The sequence below is a fragment of the Xenopus laevis genome, chromosome 4S, assembly GCF_017654675.1.
Source record: "Xenopus laevis strain J_2021 chromosome 4S, Xenopus_laevis_v10.1, whole genome shotgun sequence".
Taxonomy (NCBI): Eukaryota; Metazoa; Chordata; class Amphibia; order Anura; family Pipidae; genus Xenopus; species Xenopus laevis.
The window spans coordinates 16639688-16660293 of record NC_054378.1 but is presented as its reverse complement, the minus strand read 5'-3'; the positions used below and the strand labels follow the sequence as shown (position 1 = coordinate 16660293).

Genomic DNA, 20606 nt, shown 5'->3' with positions numbered 1-20606 from the left:
TTATATCAGGAAAGCTGTGGTTCTAGGACTAAAACACCGGACAACAGAGTCTGTCATTGGTTTATGTTGAAGGGGGCTTTGCACGGCCATTGTTGCAGGTACTGAGTATTTGTGTTTCTTTTCAGGGGCAAAGGAGTCGTACTGAACATCTCCTCGGCCAGCGGCATGTACCCTGTCCCCTTGCTCACAGTGTATTCTGCCACCAAAGTAAGTCCATTCATCCTCTCTTGTGTCTGACTGTCGGCTGGGGACAACTCTGTGCCAGCGCATTTGTGCCACAGAGGAGTCCAGTATAGGAAGCCCCTCCTCATCTGCCAAATGTGCCATGTCCCACTATGTCTGATCCATGTGATGGTGTACGTCCATTTGACCAGTGGGCTGGATTCCGTAGGGGAATATGGCTGCCCAAAGATGTGGCCATTAGTAGGTGATTTCTCAAGCTATCCCAGCTCTCTTTCTGCTTCTACTAAGCTGCATTTCTATGTGTCGGTAATGATTTGGAATGTACCTCGTTTATATAACCTCACCCCCCCCCCCCGCAGATGGCTTCAACTTGAACTGCACCTCCCAATATGGCCCCTTTCCTGGACCTCCTGATGATAGAGTAGAGCAGAGGAACTACAGCCACCATTTCTGCCCCTTCCGCTTCCTGCTGCCCAGGAGCAGATCAGTTTCAACCAATAATGCCCTTGGCTAACGCTGGGGAGAGTAAGGATGCCAACCCCACTGTGCCACCCTACATGTCAGTAGGTACAGAGGAGCAGGCCATATTGGAAGAAGCGGGGTGGGTTTCATTTAGGGATGCACCAAATCCACTATTTTGGGATTCATCTGAACCCTCTATTAAATATTCAGCCAATCCGAACCCTAATTTACATAGGCAATTCAGAGGCAGGAAGGGCGAAAGAGAATTTTACTTGTTTGTGAGTTTAGAGATTTGTATTTGCTTCAGTCAGGCACCTGGATTTAGCTGAATCCGAATCCTGCTGACCAAGGCGAACACTGGCTTAATTCAGAGTCCTGGATTCGGTGCTTCCCTAGTTTCATTCTCCCTTAAGGTGGCTATATTTTCATATAGAAGATGTTTCCTATGATAACCGGTGAATTTGTGGCGGGAGACCGATATTGGTAAAAAGACTTCAATATCAGTCATTTCGTCGATTGGGCAGGACTGAAAACTTTGATCGGGCACCTTTCAAGGACATCAAACATTGTACTGTTTTTTACCTGCATATCTGACAATCTCCAGCTGTTAAAGGAATTGTTCAGTGTAAAAATAAAAACTAAGTAAATAGATAAGACTGTGCAAAATAAAAAATGTTTCTTATATAGTAACTTAGGCAAAAATGTAATGTATAAAGGCTGGAGTGACTGGATGTGTAACATAATAACCAGAACACTACTTCCTGCTTTTCAGCTCTCTTGGTTTCCACGGAAGTAACCAATCAGAGACTTGAGGGGGGGCCACATGGGTTATATCTGTTGCTTTTGAATCTGAGCTGCATACTAAGGATCAATTGCAAACTCACTGAACATTTATGTCCCATGTGGCCCCCCCTTCAAGTGGCTGACTAACTCAGAGTTAGAGAGCTGCAAAGCAGGAAGTAGTGTTCTGGCTATTATGTTAGACATCAAGTCACTCCAGCCTTTATACATTACATTTTTGCCTAACTAACTATATTAGAAACATATATTATTTTGCACAGCCTATCTATTTACCCAGTTTTTATTTTCACATTGAACTGTTCCTTTAAAGGAGAACTAAAGCCCAACTAAAGAAGTAGCTAGAAATGTTGTACATTATGTTTTGTGCTTCTGTACCAACCTGAGGCAACCACAGCCCTTTAGCAGTAAAGATCTGTGTCTCCAAAGATGCCCCAGTAGCTCCCCATCTTCTTTTCTGCTGATTCACTGCACATGCTCTGTGCTGCTGTCACTTACTGAGCTTAGGGACCACTCACAATATACAGTACGCATAGAATAGAAATGTCACAATATGAGGCTGATTAATAATTAATACAGATAATTACTACATGGCAGCACAGAAACCAGTGCAATTAGCATCAGAATTTAATAATCAACCCTGTAGCATCAGCTTATATTACAGACCAACCTCATTTTCTGCTGGATAATTAGTGACGAGCCCTAAGCTTAGCTTCTCAACAGCTGCTCAGAGCCCACTGAGCATGTGAGTGTCACAGACACTTTCCAAGATGGTGACCCCCTATGATAAGTTTGAAGTCCTGGATCATTGCTGCTGTTGACCAGCTGAAACTTTAGCCTCGTGCAATAAGTTCAGTGTATAAAATATGCCATTTGTAGCCACATTAATTTTTAGGGTTTTGTTCTCCTATTTCTCTCCTATTTCATTCTACTGCGCATGCGTCTGCCCCAGAAAATTTGAAAAGCGAAGAAGACGGAAAAGGATCACTACGTGGCGCTCGCTGGAATAACCCCGGGCTGGTGCAGTTTTCTGCTGACAGGGACCCCCAAGTGCCAATGGACATTCAATGGGGGGAGCCCAGGGCTAGGCGTGTGCCATGGCAATGCTAATGTGAATTTACCTTTATGGCCATACACTGGAGAGAAAGATCCCATCATGTGGTGTGTCACATGGGTGCCCCTTATGCAGATTTTCATTATAAAATGTATATTTTCTCACTGGTTTTCACTCTCTCTCTCCCCCCGGGCAGGCGTTTGTGGATTTCTTCTCCCGGGGGCTCCATGCAGAATACAGAAGCAAGGGTGTCACCGTGCAGGTGAGTGGAAGGCACTGGCGCCGAGGATACTTGTTATTGTGTGGTTTCCATGGCAACAGCGGCTGTCTTGGCAACACCGAGATCATTCACCTACTCAGGAATGTGACGTACGAATCTCTCCCTCCGACTTGAGTTTGTTTCCCCCGTTGAACATCATTCTGTTTATTTGCCATTTTTTAATCTGGCCTGGAATAAATGAAAATCTTTAATTAACAATTAACCATTAATGCATCACTCAGGCTATGAGCAAACTTAGGGGGCTGTTCCTGCTGAATTGAGCTTAGTACAGGGGAATACCTATGCAGCCATAGTTTTAAGGTATCTCTCTGTACAGACTATGAGCAAACTTAGGGGCTGTTCCTGCTGAATTGTGCTTAGTACAAGGTAATACCTATGCAGCCATAGTTTTAAGGTATCTCTCTGTACAGACTATGAGCAAATTTAGGGGCTGTTCCTGCTGAATTGTGCTTGTACAGGGGAATACTTATGCTGCCATAGTTTTATGGGATCTCTCTGTAAAGGCTATGAGCAAACTCGGGGGCTGTTCCTGCTGAATTGTGCTTAGTACAGGGGAATACCTATGCAGCCATAGTTTTAAGGTATCTCTCTGTACAGACTATGAGCAAACTTAGGGGCTGTTCCTGCTGAATTGTGCTTAGTACAGGGGAATACCTATGCTGCCATAGTTTTATGGGATCTCTCTGTAAAGGCTATGCGCAAACTCAGGGGCTGTTCCTGCTGAATTGTGCTTAGTACAGGGGAATACCTATGCTGCCATAGTTTTATGGGATCTCTCTGTACAGACTATGAGCAAACTTAGGGGGCTGTTCCTGCTGAATTGTGCTTAGTACTGGGGACTACTTGTGGCTTTTAGAACATACTCAGCTCTAGCTTTTCCTAAGGGAAATGTAACATTACAGAGGAGCTATGGGAGATAATAATAGTTTGTGTCCTGTGTGTGAAGTGCATGAACAAATGGAGTCTTTTGCAAGTCTAATGTGTGACTATTAAAATGATTTAAACTGTGCAAATTTGAAATTTTGGGTTAAGTTATTGAGCGTCTGGTTAAGCTGTTGGGGTGATGAGAGTTGTAGTTGAGGAGCATCTGAAAGGCTGTGGCGTCTCCATTAGGCTATTGGTGATCCTGTTCTTGTGATTCCCTTGGATTCTCCCACATTAGAATTTATTTTGATTGCAGTCTCTTGGCGCCACCGTGTGGCTGGATTGTGACACTGCGTGTGGTTTGTACAATAAACATGAATGTGATGTAATGTGTTTGTTACAATGCAGAGATCTCCCTCCCCGGTAGAACCCAGGGCTTTTCTGCATCCAGACACCCGAAATTTCCACTGCATGTCGTGTGGCTGCCGTCATTAAAGGGCAACTATGGCTGGAAAATCATTTCCCCAACTGCGGTTAGAGGCTGATAAAGCCTATACTCCCGACGGGTGGGGGGAAAGCAAGAGTATAAGGTGAAAAATGTGCCGCCACTCAATACTGCAGCACATGCATCAGCCAGGAAGCACGTGTCCTGGGCTCAGTGTGGGCAAGTGTGTGCCTCAAGATGGCTACCTGCCCCGGGAGTGGGTTTCTGGTGCAGTACTCAAGCAGAATGATACTTCTATGCAGTATGATTGGATTGCATTTATTACTGTTATTTCCTTTTCCTTCTAAATATGTATTGTTCCATAGGGCTGCTGTATATCTAGGTTTTTGCAGCAACTATATGACAATTTCGTTGCCCTGTAACTGCTCAGGAGTATTACACGTTTGGGAAAAGACTTCCTGGTGACTTAACCCCCTTGTTTTTTCCCTGCAGAGCGTTCTCCCATTCTTTGTCGCCACCAAACTGGCCAAGATCCGTAAGCCAACCTGGGACAAGCCAAGCCCGGAAACCTACGTCCGATCGGCTCTGAATACTGTCGGCTTACAGACGCAGACCAACGGCTACCTGCCCCACGCCATCATGGTGAGTGTCATGATCCACATCCATATACGTGTGTGACGACTGGGGTCAGGTTGCAGAAATGGTATCGGGGAGGGCACAGGGAAAGCTTAGTAAAGGTGGAAGCAGTAAACCTCTACATTTCCAACATGGATAGAGCTCCAAGCACTTTCACTTTGAACTTCCTGGTTCTGCTGAGCCACTGTTGAGGAGTAGATAGTATCATACAAATTATCAGTCCACAGGTAACCCTTTTGTATAATAACCTTGCACGCTGTACTCTATATACAGGAAACAAAAGGCTCCTATTGGCTCGTGAGCTGTCTGTCAGAATCAGTTTATCCCTTTAATTGCAATACCAGGTGGTAACAAGTACAATTAAGGAGAACAAAGTTTGTTCATTGCTGAACGTGCAAGGCATTGTGGGAACTGGAGTCTTGGCTGGAAGGGAAGCTGACAGTCGGTACCACCAGTGCAGGGAATAGAAAGGGACAGGCACTGCTGAGCATTAAACAGAAGTAAAAAACTAGTCAATAGGAGTGATGAATGTATATTGGGAAGGTGACATTTCCTCTTTTTTTTTTTATATATATTTCGGTACAGTTTAAGAGATGCTCCCAGTAATTAATATTGCGCTCTGTGTGTCTCCCCCAGGGCTGGATCAGCACCTCTTTAGTGCCGGTCTCTGCCGCAATCAGCATGGGCATGAAGATGAACAAGGGTCTCCGCGCTCGCTTCCTGAAGAAGGCCAAACAAAACTAAGAGGAGCTGTTGCCAGGAGCAGCCGCGGCCCCATAGTGGTACTCGGCGTGTGCACCCAAGAGAGTGTGTCACCAAAATCAACCAAAGGAACCCACTTAGTTTGCCTTTGATCTCTGACCAGGAATATGCCGCCAAGTATGCTGTGGCAGCTCAACCTAAACTAGTCTACTAACCAACCTATGCACAACTAACTAGTTCATATGATTAGACTCTAGGACAGGACTGATCATGTGATCTGCACTATAGACTGTTCTACTGCCCTGTCTTCCTGCGCCCCAACAACTGATGAACTCTTGATTAGTAATAAATCAATAACAAAACATTGTTCTCTCTTTATTCCTATATATATGAGCTGCCATATTGTTTGCCTCAGCTGAGAAATGGAAAAGATCCATTTGGACCGATGTGCTGATTTGATCATTTGGCTCCCTGAACCAATGGGATTTTCCAACTCGTCCTAGGGCCTTCCAGAGTGAGCAGCTTATTGGTCTGTGTATGGGAGGCCTATTCCAAAGGCTGGAGGACCAGTGTATGGCCAGTAATAAGGTTGGAGGCTGGAGGACCAGAGTATGGCCAATAATAAGGTTGGTGGACGGAGGACCAGTGTATGGCCAGTAATAAGGTTGGAGGCTGGAGGACCTGTGAATGGCCAGTAATAAGGTTTAAGGACCTAGTGTATGGCCAGTAATAAGGTTGGAGGCTGGAGGACCAGTGTATGGCCAGTAATAAGGTTGGAGGCTGGAGGAACAGTGTATGGCCAGTAATAATGATTGAGGACCAGTGTATGGCCAGTAATAAGATTGGAGGCTGGAGGACCAGTGTATGACCAGTAATAAGGCTGAAGGAGCAGTGTATGACCAGTAATAAGGTTGGAGGCTGGAGGACCAGTGTATGACCAGTAATAAGGTTGGAGGCTGGAGGACCAGTGTATGACCAGTAATAAGGTTGGAGGCTGGAGGACCAGTGTATGGCCAGTAATAAGGTTGGAGGCTGGAGGACCAGTGTATGGCCAGTAATAAGGCTGGAGGACCAGTGTATGGGCAGTAATAAGGCTGGAGGAACAATGTATTGCCAGTAATAAGGCCGGAGGACCAGTGTATGGCCAGTAATAAGGCTGGAGGACCAGTGTATGACCAGTAATAAGTTTGGAGGCTGGAGGACCAGTGTATGGCCAGTAATAAGGCTGGAGGAACAATGTATTGCCAGTAATAAGGCCGGAGGACCAGTGTATGGCCAGTAATAATGCTGGAGGTCCAAAGTATTGCTAGTAATAAGGTTGGAGGCTGGAAGACCACTGTATGCCCAGAAATAAAGTTGTAGGGCCAATGTATGGCCAGTCATAAGGTTATTATTCATATATATTACCAAGTTCTGCAGTTCCATCAGGAGCCAATCAAACTGCCTGTATGTTTTTTGGGGCTGTATCAATTAGAATAGTAATGAAACAACATGCACTGGGATACATATACGGGGGCAAAACAAATGCTCAGACAACTGCCTGTTATTCTTACTACAGCAGGGGCTGCTGGGAATTGTAGTTCTGCAACAGGTTACTGAGTGGAGAAGAAAAGCATCACAATGCTGCAGCTAAGGAGATGCACCTCCCAACATGGCACTGCTGGATGCAGAGAGTTGTAGTTTATGCTCATGTCGAAGTGTACAAGAGGGGAATGAGGCCCAGACTTGCAATCTGTGAGTCCTGGCAAATGCCAGAGGGGCTGCCATAGACAGTGTATGTTTATTTGGCTGCTGGGGGGGTCTGTTTGGGCTCAGTGTAATTTTCAGCAGGTGTGTGTTTCTTTCCATACAGGGAAGAGGCGGCCATAACTGGATCTGCTCCCTTTATATAGGATCTATTACCCAGAAATCTGTTATCCAGAAAACAGCACCACCCTTTCACCCATAACTTTCTACTTAAGCAAAGAATGTACATGATTTGGACGTTTGCACCCTGCTCTGTACTTTGCACTAAGGGTGCAGATCTTTGCACTTACCTGATAAACACGGCGCTGTCAGAAATGCAGGTAGGTTGCAGTGATTTCAACTTTACTTCTCCTTTAATTACCGCCACCAGGGTTGCCATTTTTGCCGGGGGGGGGGGGTGTTCTATCCCTTAAAGGGTTTGTTCAACTTTGTCTTAACTTTTAGTATGATGTAGAGAGGGATATTCTGAGACAATTTGCAATTGGTTTTCATTTTTTATTATTTGTGGCTTTTGCATTATTTTGCTTTTTATTCAGCAGCTCTTCGTTTTGCAATTTCAGCCATCTGGTTGCTAGGGTCCAAATTACCCTAGCAACCATGCATTGATTTGAATAAGAGACTGGAATATCAATAGGAGATGCCTGGATAGAAAGGTGAGTAATAAAAAGTAACAATAACAATACGTTTGTAGCCTTACTGAGCATTTGTTTTTTAGATGTGGGTCAGTGACCCTTATTTGGAAGCTGGAAAGAGTCAGGAGCAAAAAAGCAAATCATTCAAAAACTATAAAAGATAAAAAATGAAGGCAAATTGAAAAGATGTTTAGAATTAGCTACTCTGTAAAAGTTAACTTTAAGGTGAAGCACCCCTTTAAGGAGTGACATCAGGGGGCAGGAAGTGGGTGGATCAGTGCTGTGGGCCCCATTTCCTCTACAGCAGTATTATACTATTGAATTAAAATACTGTATGTGGGATAGTTTCCCCTTTAATTGCATACCCTGTCCATGGAAAGCCATAGGGACAAGGTTTTCTGCCTTAAATATATATTGTCCTTGTCACATAACATATATAGACTCCCTCCTGCAGACTGGGAGCTGTTACTAAGAGGCGGAACTTTCCTCGTTTGGACCCTAGCAACCTGCAAAAAAAAAAGATGAATAATTCAAAAACCAAATAATAAAAAATGAAAACCAATTGCAAATTGTCTCAGAATATCCCTCGCTACATCATACTAACAGTTAATTTAAAGACGAACAACACCCTTTAAGGCCCATACTGGTGGAATTTATAGGGGTATTTGGCACGGGGGAACAAAGGCAGAAGTTGAAAAATGGATCTGTTAACTCTTGCATTGCTGCGCTGTAGAACACACACAAACGCACGGGTGCCAGTGCTCATGGGTGAAGGTTGAGTGTTTAATGCAAATATATAAATATAAAGGTTGGAGCAGACGTACATATGGCAGGTTGATGCAGATACAGTAACAAGTATGTTGGTGTCTGTTTCATTGGCCCAATGTGGGTTCCAGAGTCCCATGTGCCACAGCGGTGGTGAGAACCCACAGTGACATGTAGGGGGGGTGCAGGGAGGCTGGGCAGGAGCTGGGCAATCGACCAAGTGTCGTTATAGAAAATAGGCATGTGTGTGATTCTGCCCTGCCTGTGCCCTAGCCTTCCTAGTGATGCCCTCAGCTACGAGAACCCAGACCTGGGGCTAGGCTTGCCACCCGGCTGGTATTTTACCCGCCTAGCTGATATCCGGGGCCGGTATTACAAATTTATGTAGTTGCCGGTGATTTGTAATACCCTTAAAAGAAAGCCCTTGGCCCGCCCCAATGCGCTCAGAACTTACCTTTTTTCTTAGACTTCTGGCCATCAAACAATGTTGCTCCGCCGCTTTTTGCGTCACTGTACATGGCTCCGCTCCCTTTCCCCCCCTTTTTTCCTGCCCCCTCACTGGCCTGTAAACTTTTTCAGAAAAGGTGGCAACCCTACCTGGGGCAAAGAACCCTCCCCCAAGAGAAGCATTTTGGTCACCCCCCCCCCCATTCCCTTCCCTGCCAGCCCTGTACATCGGGCCAACATTAGAAATCAAGGGGCCCCATACAACAAAACCCCTGGGCCCCGCCCCCCCACCCTGCCCCACCTCAGATCCTGCCCACTCCACACCACAGTTAAAAGATCACACAGACATCTGTACTAAAATAGGCAATCCCCCCCACACAAGTTATAAAAAGCCATTGATGGTCAGGGCCCCCTTAATAAAAACTGTGGCATCAGGGCCCCCCATAAAAGTTTTTTTTCATAAATTGGTGGTCAGGGCCCCCCTACAAGTTAAAAAAAAAACATTGATGCCAGGGCCCCTCTTACAAGCTAAAAAAAATTGGGGCCCCAGAGAATATTTTTTTAAAAAACATTGGTGGCAGGGGCCTATAGAGTATTAAAATAATGCATTGGTGGCCAGGGGAGCAAAAAAAAAAAACTAAAAAAAAACCACACAATGGAGTTCGTAGAATTGAACTCGTGGCTTCAGGACCTTCATTTCAGCTGTTTTCGTGACTTTTGGTCTTTTCGCCGATTCTGGACTTCGGCTGTTCGGGACTTCGGAAGGGTGTTACAGCTTTGGCGCTGTCAAAGGTGGAACGACTCTTTCAAAAAGTGCAGCACAGCCTTCAGGCCCGGGCCCGGTACAGTTGTGCCCCCCTGATGGCGGCCCTGTGTACATCCCTGTGACTTTCTCTCTTCTCATAGGTGCAACGCAGAGTTAAGCAGCCAATGGTGATCAAGTAAGTGCCCCCCCACATCAGTCACAAAAAGTAGCCGTGCGTGTGACTCCAGTGGCAACTCTGCTTCTCTGCTTATACTTCTCTGTGTTCTCTCTCTCCCCCTCATACCTCCCAACATTTTGGAAATAAAAAAAGGGACAAAAAAGTTGGCGAGCGTAACCCAGCAAAAACCATTTTGACCACGCCCATTTGTGGCCACACTCCCTAATTACCATGTTAATTTTACACAATTTGGCAGGTTATGAAAGTTTGAACATATTTCTGTCGTTTTTTTTCAGTTATTACAGTTTTGCTAATGAAGGTGAATTGCCCTTTAAGCTGTGAGTCTGACTTCTCCCAAGGGACCTGTTATCTTATATTGTTACAGTTACTTATTTGCTTATCTATAAATTGTTACAAAAGTATCTTATCTGCAGCTGTGGCTGTTCTGAGCTCTCTGTCAAAAGCCAATTAAGTTAGAAACTTTGTTTCTTTTTCTGGCTGTTCAGTGCAGAGAAAAATGGGACTTTCCAGTACAAACGAGGGACTGCGGATTGAGCTGTCAAAAGAGGGACTGTCCCTCTAAAAACAGGACAGTTGGGAGGTATGCCCCCCCCCCGTGCTGCTGGAACCCATGAAATCAGAATGTCGTCCTCAGGGGGTTTTCAGTAAAGTTATTGCTTTCCTCCCCACCCCTGTGCGATGTACCCCAAGACACGACATCCGGTATATTCCCAGCCCAAAACTAACCAAGAGGCACCTCTAAAATAGGCCAAAAATAGCACAAAATGTGGAGTGAAAAAAGTCTAATAAATGAATATATGTTTGTTTCATAGATTTTTACACGAAGCAAAATGGGACAGATTTGCCGTCACCAGGGCCGGAACTACAGAGGGGGGCCCAGGAGGTGTAGAAGCTCCATAAGGCCATAATACATATACAATTTCAATAATTATTGGTAAAACGGGTCAACAGATTTTTGCCCCAAAATTGTCTGTAATTGAAGAAAAGTCACTGGAAAATGCTTGAGTTATAAGTAATCCTTATTGGAGGCAGAACACGCCCATTGGGTTTATTTAATGTTTTTGTGATTCTAGTTGATTTAAGGATTGAAGATCCAAATTACAGAAAGATCTGTTTTCCGGAAAACCTCAGGTCCCGAGCATTCTGGATAACAGGTCCCACACCTGTATAATAAGGAGAGGGGGGGGATATTCTGTTTTGTGTTGTTCCTACGTTTGCCCACTAGAGGGCGATGCCTAGCCATCATAGCCCTAATGTGATGCCAGTGCTAAACCTCAGACTGTAATTATGAAACTCATCCCTGCTTGGTGATGAAATTCAGTTTAACCCTTTTCTCTTCCTGATTATTTACCCTTTATATCTTGTGACATTGGGGGAGAAGCAATTTCTCATTGTCCGCCAGTTCATGGCAATTGCCTGTCATTAAAGGTGTCTCTTTGTCTTTAGATGGATCTTACCAGGAACCCCGTCTGACTTGCTGGTATGGGGAGCTGCTGTATAGTTACTCTCACTCTACGATGCATTAGAATCCCCACGTGAGCGACTTACCCCTCGCTGAGCATGCTGGGAGGTGCAAGCCAAACAATAGCAATGTTTTGGCTTTTTCTATTAAAATAGACCCAGACCAGGCTTTGGTAAGCACAGACAATGTTCTTGTAGAACTGCACATTCCAGGTTTCCCTAGCATAACAGTCCCGATTTTGACAGCTCAACCCACAGTCATGAGATGTCCCGACTTTCTCTTTGATCTCCTGCACTGAACAGCTAGAAATAGATATCAAGTTTCTAAAACTAAATTGGCCTTTTGCAGAGAGCCCAGAATACATGGCAGGTGCACTTAGATACATTTGTAACAATTTTAGATAAGCAAAGAAACAATTGTAATAATTTAAGATAAGGAAACTGTGACTTGCATCTTAAAGGGCAATTCACCTTCATTAGCAAAACACATAAAAACCACTGAAATTCCTGCCAAATTTTGTAAAATGAACATGGTAATTAGGGGGTGTGGCCACAAGAACAGGCATGGTCAAAACATTTCGCCAAATTTTTTTTGTCCTTCTTTCTGTTTCCAAAATGTTGGGAGGTATGCACTAGGAGGTTAGGAGCTTTGGCAAGAACCCCATCAATGCCTCCCTCAGTTTTGGGGAGACTCACAACTTCCAGATGAGAAATAAGCTGCCCCCTGTGAGTGTCTATGCTGGGAAGGTTGGGATGTGGGGTTTAATGGAGGAAATACTCATTGGCATGTAGAATCCTTAGCCAATGTAATATACAGTAATTATAGGCAAGGGTCATACTAAGGATTACCAGGTACAGGTATGGGACCTGTTATCCGGAATGCTTGGGATCTAGGGTCTTCCAGGTAAGGGATCTTTCCTTAAATTAAATAAAAATACCTTAAAGGATAAGTAAACCTTTAAAATAAGTGAATGTAAAATTAATGAGGGTGCTATTCTAAGCACTTTTGCAGTGTACATTCATTATTTATTTTGTTTGTATTCCAAGATATTAAGGGATACATGTACTGTTAATATGAATGAATTTTGTTACGACAGCGCCACCTGCTGGTCAGTTTCCCAGAATGGTGTTTCTATATCTTGGAATAAAAACAAAATAAACAATGAATGTACATTGCAAAATTGCTTAGAATAGCCCCATCATCAAGTTTACATTCACTTATTTTAAATGTTTTTCTTATCCTTTAAGTCTACTAGAAAATCCTGTAAACATTAAATAAACCCAACAGGCTGTTTTTGCTTCCAATAGGGATTAAAGGGGCTGTTCACCTTAGAGATAACTTTTAGTATGATGTAGAGAGGGATATTCTGAGCCAAATTGCAATTGGTTTTCATTTTTTACTATTTGTGGTTTTTGAGTTATTTAGCTTTTTATTCAGTAGTTCTCCAGTTTGCATTATAAGCAATCTGTTAACTAGGGTCCAAATTACCCTAGCAACCATGCATTGTTTTGAATAAAAAGCTGGAATAGGAATAGAAGAGACCTGAATAGAAGGATCAGTAAAAAAAAGTAACAATAACAATACATTTGTAACCTTACAGAGCATTTGCTTTTTAGATGGGAGTCAGAGACGCCCATTTGAAAGAGACAGAAGAAAGAGGCAAATAACTATTAAGCAATAATAATATAAATAATTGAAAAGTTGCTTCGAATTTGCTGTTCTATAACATACTAAAAGTTACATTAAAGATGAACCACCCCTTTAATTATATCTTAGTTGGGATCAAGTACAAGGTAATGTTTTATTATTGCAGAGAAAAAGGAAATCATTTTTACAAATTTGGATTATTTGGATAAAATAGAGTCTATGGGAGATGACCTTCCCATAATTTGGAGCTTTCAGCATAATGGATTTCCGGATAACGGATCCCATACCTGTACTGTAATGAGCTGTCCATACCCCCAACTGCTGCAGTTTGAAACTAGACCTGTAGATGGCGCTTATTGTATGGAAATTGGCCCCAGTGTGTTCTTTATAACCCATGAGCATCAGGGTTCACCCAATTTTTTGGATACTGTTTTAATGTTCAAGGCTTTAGTGTTATATAAGAAACCTTGTGCATCTTACCCACCCCCACTCTTTTATTCCCCCACTCCCACAACATGCTGCCCCCCCCTCCAAGGGAAAGGTTTTTCAGTGGGAGGCAAATGGCAATATAATAGTATCATGATAAAGAGATAAAGAGACTCTCGGCTAATGAGATGTGAGCTCTTGTGCGCCATAGGAGTGATAGTTTCACAAGATATATACTATATACAAATTGTTTGAAGCGTTTTATTTGAGCTTACCGCTGTATACGATGGGCCCGGGTGCACACGCCCCAGACCTTCAGCAAGGGGAACCAAACACCAGAAAACTTCAAAAGAGACTGGCACAAGCCTGGACCCACGAAGTAGTAAAGCCGGAGTCAGGTTGTAAAAGGGTTAAAAAAAGCTTACATTTTATTTTCCATAATTAAGAAACAGGCCTGACGCCTTTCGTGTCCACCAAGGACACTTACTCATAGGCTGAACATTGAACAATACATACACAGTATTTAAAAGAAAAATGGCCAATGGGAAACAAGTAGGCGGTGCTGCCCCAGGGTCGGACTAGGAGGCCCAGGGCCCACCGGGACTGCTGTCCAGGGGCCCCCCGCCGGCCCCCGCCGGCCCCCGCCCCCCTACTAAACCTGTCGGCCCAGATGTTCGGCGCGCATGCGCAACAATGCCACACGGCGCGCATGCGCAACAATGCCACACGGCGCGCATGCGCAACAACGCCACACGGCGCGCATGCGCAACAACGCCACACGGTGCGCAGGCGGCGCTGCGCATCGCCGGAAATAAAAAAATTTTTAGTGATTGGAAATATCTGGAAAAGGGTTCTGGCCCGGCGGGGGCCCACAGGGGTCGGGGCCCACCGGGTTTTTTCCCGGTATCCCGCCGGGCCAGTCCGACACTGTGCTGTCCGATGTGTCACTCAAAGAAAACATACAAGTCCTAAGATCCAATGGAATGGACACACCTCCCAGGCCAGAACACTACATGGATTATCTTAATTACAGAGTATTAATTATAATATTTAAAGTACATAAATTAATAGAAGGGATAAAGAAAAAAAAAATGTACCTTTCACACCCAATGAGATTATATACCAGCCATCCCCCCCATACCCTCGGTGAGTGTTGGCACCTGGGACCTTATTTGCATAGGGGGCAGTGTGATGTTCCTCCCCATGTTCTCCCCTCTGTGCTGCAGGAGGAGAGCGGCTACTGGACCATGGGACCCTGTTGCTAATGGAGGGGGTCACACAAGAAGACTGGGAGGTGAGGTGTTCAACTTAGAGTTACCTATACAGGTATTGGACCTGTTATCCAGAATGCTTAGGACCTGGGGTTCAGGGTCGGACTGGGCTGGCGGGACACAGGCAAAAAACCCAGTGGGCCCCAGCTCTTGTGGACCCCAGCTCTTGTGGACCCCGGCTCTTGTGGGGTACAGCTTCAACCCACTCCTCTGCCACCTCTAAAGGCTCTGCTTTGGGAAGACCTGCAACTTCCAGATGAGAAAGAAGACTGTCCATGGTGGGAAGGTTGGGATGTGGGAGTTTAATGGAGGAAATACTCAGTGGCATGTAGAGTGTGTGATATAATAATAAGCAAGGGTCATACTAAGTAACCAGGTACAGGTATGGAACATATTATCCGGAATGCTCGGGATCTATGGTCTTTCCTTAATTTAAATCACAATACCTTAGAGGATAAGTAAACCTTTAAAATAAGTGAATGTAATTTTCCCACCAGTCTGACCACTAAGTAGCCAAGGAAGTTTTCAGGAGAAAGAAAGAGGCTGCTCTGATGTTCTTCTGCTTCGGAAAAAACAGGCAAAAAACCCAGTGGGCCCCGGCTCTTGTGGCCCCTCTGGCCCAGACCTGCTTCCTGCAGAAAAGATGTTCCCGTCACGGCAAAAAACAGTAAGCACCACAGCAGGGACTGGGGCAAGGGTTCCAGAGGCCCCCCCAGTCCGACCCTGCTGGGGTTTTCCGGATAATGGATCTTTCCATAATTTGGATCTTCATACCTAAATTAACATTAAATCAACCCAATAGGCTGGTTTTGCTTCTAATAAGAATTAAATATATTGGGATCAAGTACAATGTACTGTTTTATTTTTACAGAGAAAAAGGAAATCATTTTTACAAATTTGGAATATGTGGATAAAATGTAGAGACGGCCTTTTCTGTAACTTTCTGGATAAATGGTTTCCGGATAACGGATCCTATACCTGTATTGATAGGGTGGTCCAGACCTGGGGCCCATTTAGATGTCTATGAACCACAAGTCTCATCCTCTATTCCCCCCCCATTTTTAACACATAGAAGGGAACCCTAACTAGGAAGGGGACCAGGTTGGTCTTCGTTGCTGTGTTCAGTCAGTGGCTGCTTCTGTTATACCCCCCAGCACCGTTTCTCCACCCAAAGAATATCACGAAAGAAGACGCAGGACCTACCAGCCCCCAGTCACTGAAATCTGGGCACCAGCAGAAGCAAAGGTGGAAAGAGACAGTGCTGGTGGCGCCCCCTGCTGCTCTACTACACGGACCAACACGGCAACTGAGATTATAAAAAGCAGCTGGTGCTTACATTTCTTTGTGAATGGCAGGGGCTGTTCCCCTATTCTGTGGGCTGGTGCCAAACGGATAATCTGTGCCTTTTCCTACAGCTTCAAGAGCTGATCTGGGGGAAACAGATGAGAGAACTAAATGTTCTTAGGAAGTAAAATAAATAACCCGGTGTTAATGGACGAGGAAAGTGAGACTGAACCAGTTTAAACCCTCCTTATGTGCCTGTGTCGGACTTGTTTCTGTTCTCTGTTTTGTCTACGTGTTACTTCTAAACTCATTGCACCCACGCATCTGACAGTTAGGTTGGCCATACATGGGCCAATAAGAGCCGCCAACTCACAAACATATTGGCCCTTGCGCGGGGCCCTCCTTTGTTATGACTTCTTCTATGGCTCAGTGGAGCTCATTTATAAACACTCGGCAAATTTTCACCTGGGCATTAACCCATAACAACCAATCAGTGATTAGCTTTTTTTTAGCCAACTGTAGGTTGAAAACTGGAAGCAATCATCTGATAATATCTTGTAAATTATATCCTTATAAACGGTGAGTTCTGATGTCATCAGTTATAAACGTTGAGTTCTGATGTCATTTCAGTCACATGACTCATTGAAATTTGTGTATTATAATAAATAAATACCCCCAGTTGTAAAATATGAGGATATTAGAAGTTACCTCGGAGTTCCATGACCTGTATAAAAACACTCAGCCCTCGGCCTCGTGTTTTTATATGGTCATGAAACTCCTTGGTAACTTATAATATCCTTATATTTTACAAGAGGGGGTACTTTATTCACTATATATATATATATATATATTCACTTTATAGTGTTACTGGTCCTTTAATTGATAAGATTTAAGCTTCTGTCATGTATAGTTGCTAATGGAGGGTTAATCTCCCAATTTCCTTTGCTCCGTATGCAGCAAATACATTCCCCTCCTCCTATTCCCGGGTATAGAAAGAACAGAGTAGATCTGAACTTTCCTCTGTACTGTCTAAGGGGAATCCATATGGCAGCTCCTGTGTAGGAATAAAGCTATGAGTTGCCTCTGTGCCAGGGAATGAAATCAATAATCCTTAGTCTTGTTATTAGACAAATCCGTTATGTAACTCTCCTTCCGGTAGCTGCCCCAATTCCTCGGCACTAAATTTGTGCTGCCAGCACCCCTGGTTACGTGACTGCACCAATGTGGGGGACGTGTGAGAGGAGGAGGAGAGGATGGAGGGGAATGACATCTTTGTCTCCATAGAAACCAGCACTTGCACACATCCTTATAAGTGGATAAAGGGATAAAGAGAAATAGCCGAGCAGCTCCGGAAGCCTCTATGCATTGGCTGTGGGCAAACGCTGAGCCCGTGTAATGCCAACTGCTGGGGCACAGTGCCAAGGAAATGAAGAAAACCCATGCCCAGTCCTTGTGGCACCTCCTACATGTATCCTAATCTCCTCTGTGTATATGGGCACCGTTATTCCCTGAAGAGGGGTAATCGTGGCATTGAGGCTAAATAAACAACTTCCTCTTGGCTCACAGTTGATGCCCCAACACTCCCCTTCCCTTCCCATGGGGGCAGAAAACTTGTTCCAAAAATCTCTGGGTTCTTCCCATAAACAAAATTTTGGTTTGTTATTCTGCCATCGGCTGTTATTTTCTTGTATGGGTAAGTGCTGATCCGGGGGCCTAATCCTACCCGGTACCCGGAACCAAGGAGAATGGGTTCTTGTGGATCAGCAGAACAGGGATTATCCTGATATTCATGGTTTAGTGGGATTTTATTCAGCAGCTCCTAAGGGTGAAATAAACAAACAAGTGCGTTCAGCATGGAGAACTGCCAGTGACTTACTGGGTCAGGTGCCCTTGATCTCTCTATCCATCCCTCCTATCTCTATCTACCTATATATCATCCATCTGTCTGTCTATTTGTCTGTCCATCTCTCTATCATTGTCCTATACTCCCAACAGAATCATGGTCATTCTAAGTCAGGCATCTTAACAAGAATTGTCCAGAGTTCTACATGGAGCAGTGTGTAATTAGTTTCATTATTGGGTTTCTGGTCTTAACCTGGAACTGAAGGGCAGTTACGGGGAGATTTGGGGTGAGTGCTTATTTGTGCCCTGGGTACCCCTGGAACTATAGCAGGGTGACTGTTACCCCAATGTTTCTATATATCTTTAACCTTGTTATGAGCTAAGTGGGCCCAGCCTGAAGGCCAGTTAGGGAGAGATTTGGGGTGAGTGCTTATTTGTGCCCTGGGTACCCCTGGAACTATAGCAGGGTGACTGTTACCCCAATGTTTCTATATATCTGTAACCTTGTTATGAGCTAAGGGGGCCCAGCCTGAAGGCCAGTTAGGGAGAGATTTGGGGTGAGTGCTTATTTGTGCCTTGGGTACCCCTGGAACTATAGCAGGGTGACTGTTACCCCCTGTCACCTGGTAGAATTTATGTGTCCCCTTTAAATCAGACTCGATAGGCTGGTGGATTTCCCTGTATTTTTACCAAGGACACCCACTAGCCTATCGAATCTGATTTAAAGGGGACACATAATTTCAACACAGTGCAGCTTGTTTACTAAAACTGGGCAAGTTAGCACCTGGGCAGTAACCCATAGAAACCAAGGAAGCCTTTGCTTCATTTTTTTAATTTGCAGTTGGCAGAGCAAAGCAAAATGCTGACGGGTTGCTATGAGTTACTGCCCAGGTGCAAACTTGCTCAGTGTAGGTAAATGAGCCACCTCTGCTTGACTGGCAGCTGTATAACAAAAAGAACCCCCTCCCCTACAGGAAACCCCTCTCTGTCTGACGCACCCCTCTTTCGCCCACTGCCAGCCCTATATAGCTCTGCTGCCGGATGGAAGCCTTTACATGGAATTGGGTGTCATCAGAGCAGCCTGTGTGTGGGAGGAGGCTGGAGTATAAAGCAGGGAGCCGGCACCTGGAATCACAAGCAAAGATCTCCAGACAGAGAAGGGTCCTACAGCTACAGAGAAAGGTCCTACAACTACAGAGGAAGATCGCTGGATTAAACCTTTGCTGCTTCTCCTGGTCCTGGTCCTTCTGCATCAGCCAAGTGCACCCAGCTCTTCAGCCTCCCTTGCTCCTGTCTCTGCTCCTCTTCCTCGCTCAGCATGTCTGTCTCTCAGGCTGAGGATCAGCTGTGCAGCTACGAGGAGGCCATTCGCCAGAGTGTCTACCTGGAGGAAGACTTCTCCCAGGCTTCCTCGTCCAAAGGTCCTCTAAGGAGGCTGAGGCACAGCCGGCTCAGGACCCAGCCTCTGTCCTTCGAGGAGATCCGAGAGGTGGAAGAGGAAGGGGTCTCCCCCAGTGAGGAGGAGAAGGCAAAGAAATCCTTCCAGCAATCTCTGGAATCCCTCCGGAGAAACTCCTATCACATGTACCTGCGGAGAGAGAAGCTGGTGGGCTCCAGACACAGCCTGGACTCTGTGCTATGACTGTAACAGTGGTCTCTTACTAACCCCAGCGGCTTCCCAAGGTGTCCTGTGCCACCCACCATGCCCAGGAACTTTACAGATGGGAGTACCACCTACCCTGGGTGCCCGCTCCTTGTCCTGCAACTCTGAGAGAGGGACACTCCCCAACTAAAGGGCTGTCTAAATGCATCACCAGGTCCTTCAGAGCCATTAAATGTGTTGCACTCAATGCCGTGTATTTTTATACCGTGATCTATGCACTATGTGAATAAGCTGCTTTCCCGAACCATGTGAGTGTGTGTATAGGTACCCGTTACTGATGTAGGATACAGTATGCTGTGCCGGCACACACTTCAGATCGCTTTGTATTGATTAGCCAATAAATTGATTTGTTTTTACTTTTTAAGCCATTGTCTGTGTTATCACTTTTGTGCTGTGTACCTGCATAGACAGAGGATTAAATGGGGGGGGGGCCAGATAATCACCCCAGGCTGTTTATTACCTCGGTTTATGTCTGTTGCAAAGTTGCTTACAATTCTTTCACTGTGTAAAAACTATATTTGGGTTGAGTTCCCCTTTAACTGTACAAAGAGTTGCAGATGTTTATTACCCAGAGAACATTTTTCTTCTTTATGGTTAATGTTCTCCAATCCCATTATTCATTTTCTTGCTTTTCTCTGCCCCTTTTTATCACTTCGAATAATTTCTTTCATGAACTGGTGCCCTAAATCCAGACCTACAGATGGAAGCTGCCATACCGCTTGCCTCCAGTGGGGCTAAAGCTGAGCACTTTCTAAACCCTGTAACAAAAGAACAATTAGATAAAGTTTTACAGGTGTGCTGGGCAAGCAACATGGTAGCCTGGTATTCAAGCTATTTATGCGTCTTACATTAGGCTCTAGACTCACAATAAGCTACTCCTTTATACTGTACTATCTATGGGAATCAATATCAAACCCCTTGATTGTTGCTCTCAGTGGCCTCAAAGCAGGGGCTTATTTTTGAATTCCAGGCTTGGAGGCAAGTTTTGGTTCTATAAAAACCAGGTGCACTGTCAAACAGAGCCTCAATGTAGGTTGACAATCCACATAGGGG

General features: G+C 44.8%; 2 protein-coding genes across 2 annotated transcripts in view; both read left to right on the top strand.

The window, feature by feature from the left end:
* Positions 1 to 5786, top strand: part of hsd17b12.S (hydroxysteroid (17-beta) dehydrogenase 12 S homeolog) — a 64056-nt gene extending 58270 nt beyond the window's left edge. Inside the window, 4 exon segments of the mRNA NM_001086586.2 lie at positions 126 to 207; positions 2694 to 2759; positions 4579 to 4728; positions 5359 to 5786. Coding sequence (NP_001080055.1) covers positions 126 to 207; positions 2694 to 2759; positions 4579 to 4728; positions 5359 to 5466 — 406 coding nt within the window. The 3' untranslated portion in view covers positions 5467 to 5786.
* A 13178-nt stretch (positions 5787 to 18964) lies between these two features.
* LOC108715069 (uncharacterized protein C11orf96 homolog) lies at positions 18965 to 19917 on the top strand. Its single transcript, XM_018259916.2, has one exon. It carries the CDS (start codon positions 19209 to 19211, stop codon positions 19530 to 19532), a length of 324 nt encoding a protein of 107 aa, XP_018115405.1. The 5' UTR covers positions 18965 to 19208; the 3' UTR covers positions 19533 to 19917.
* The last annotated feature ends 689 nt before the right edge of the window (positions 19918 to 20606 follow it).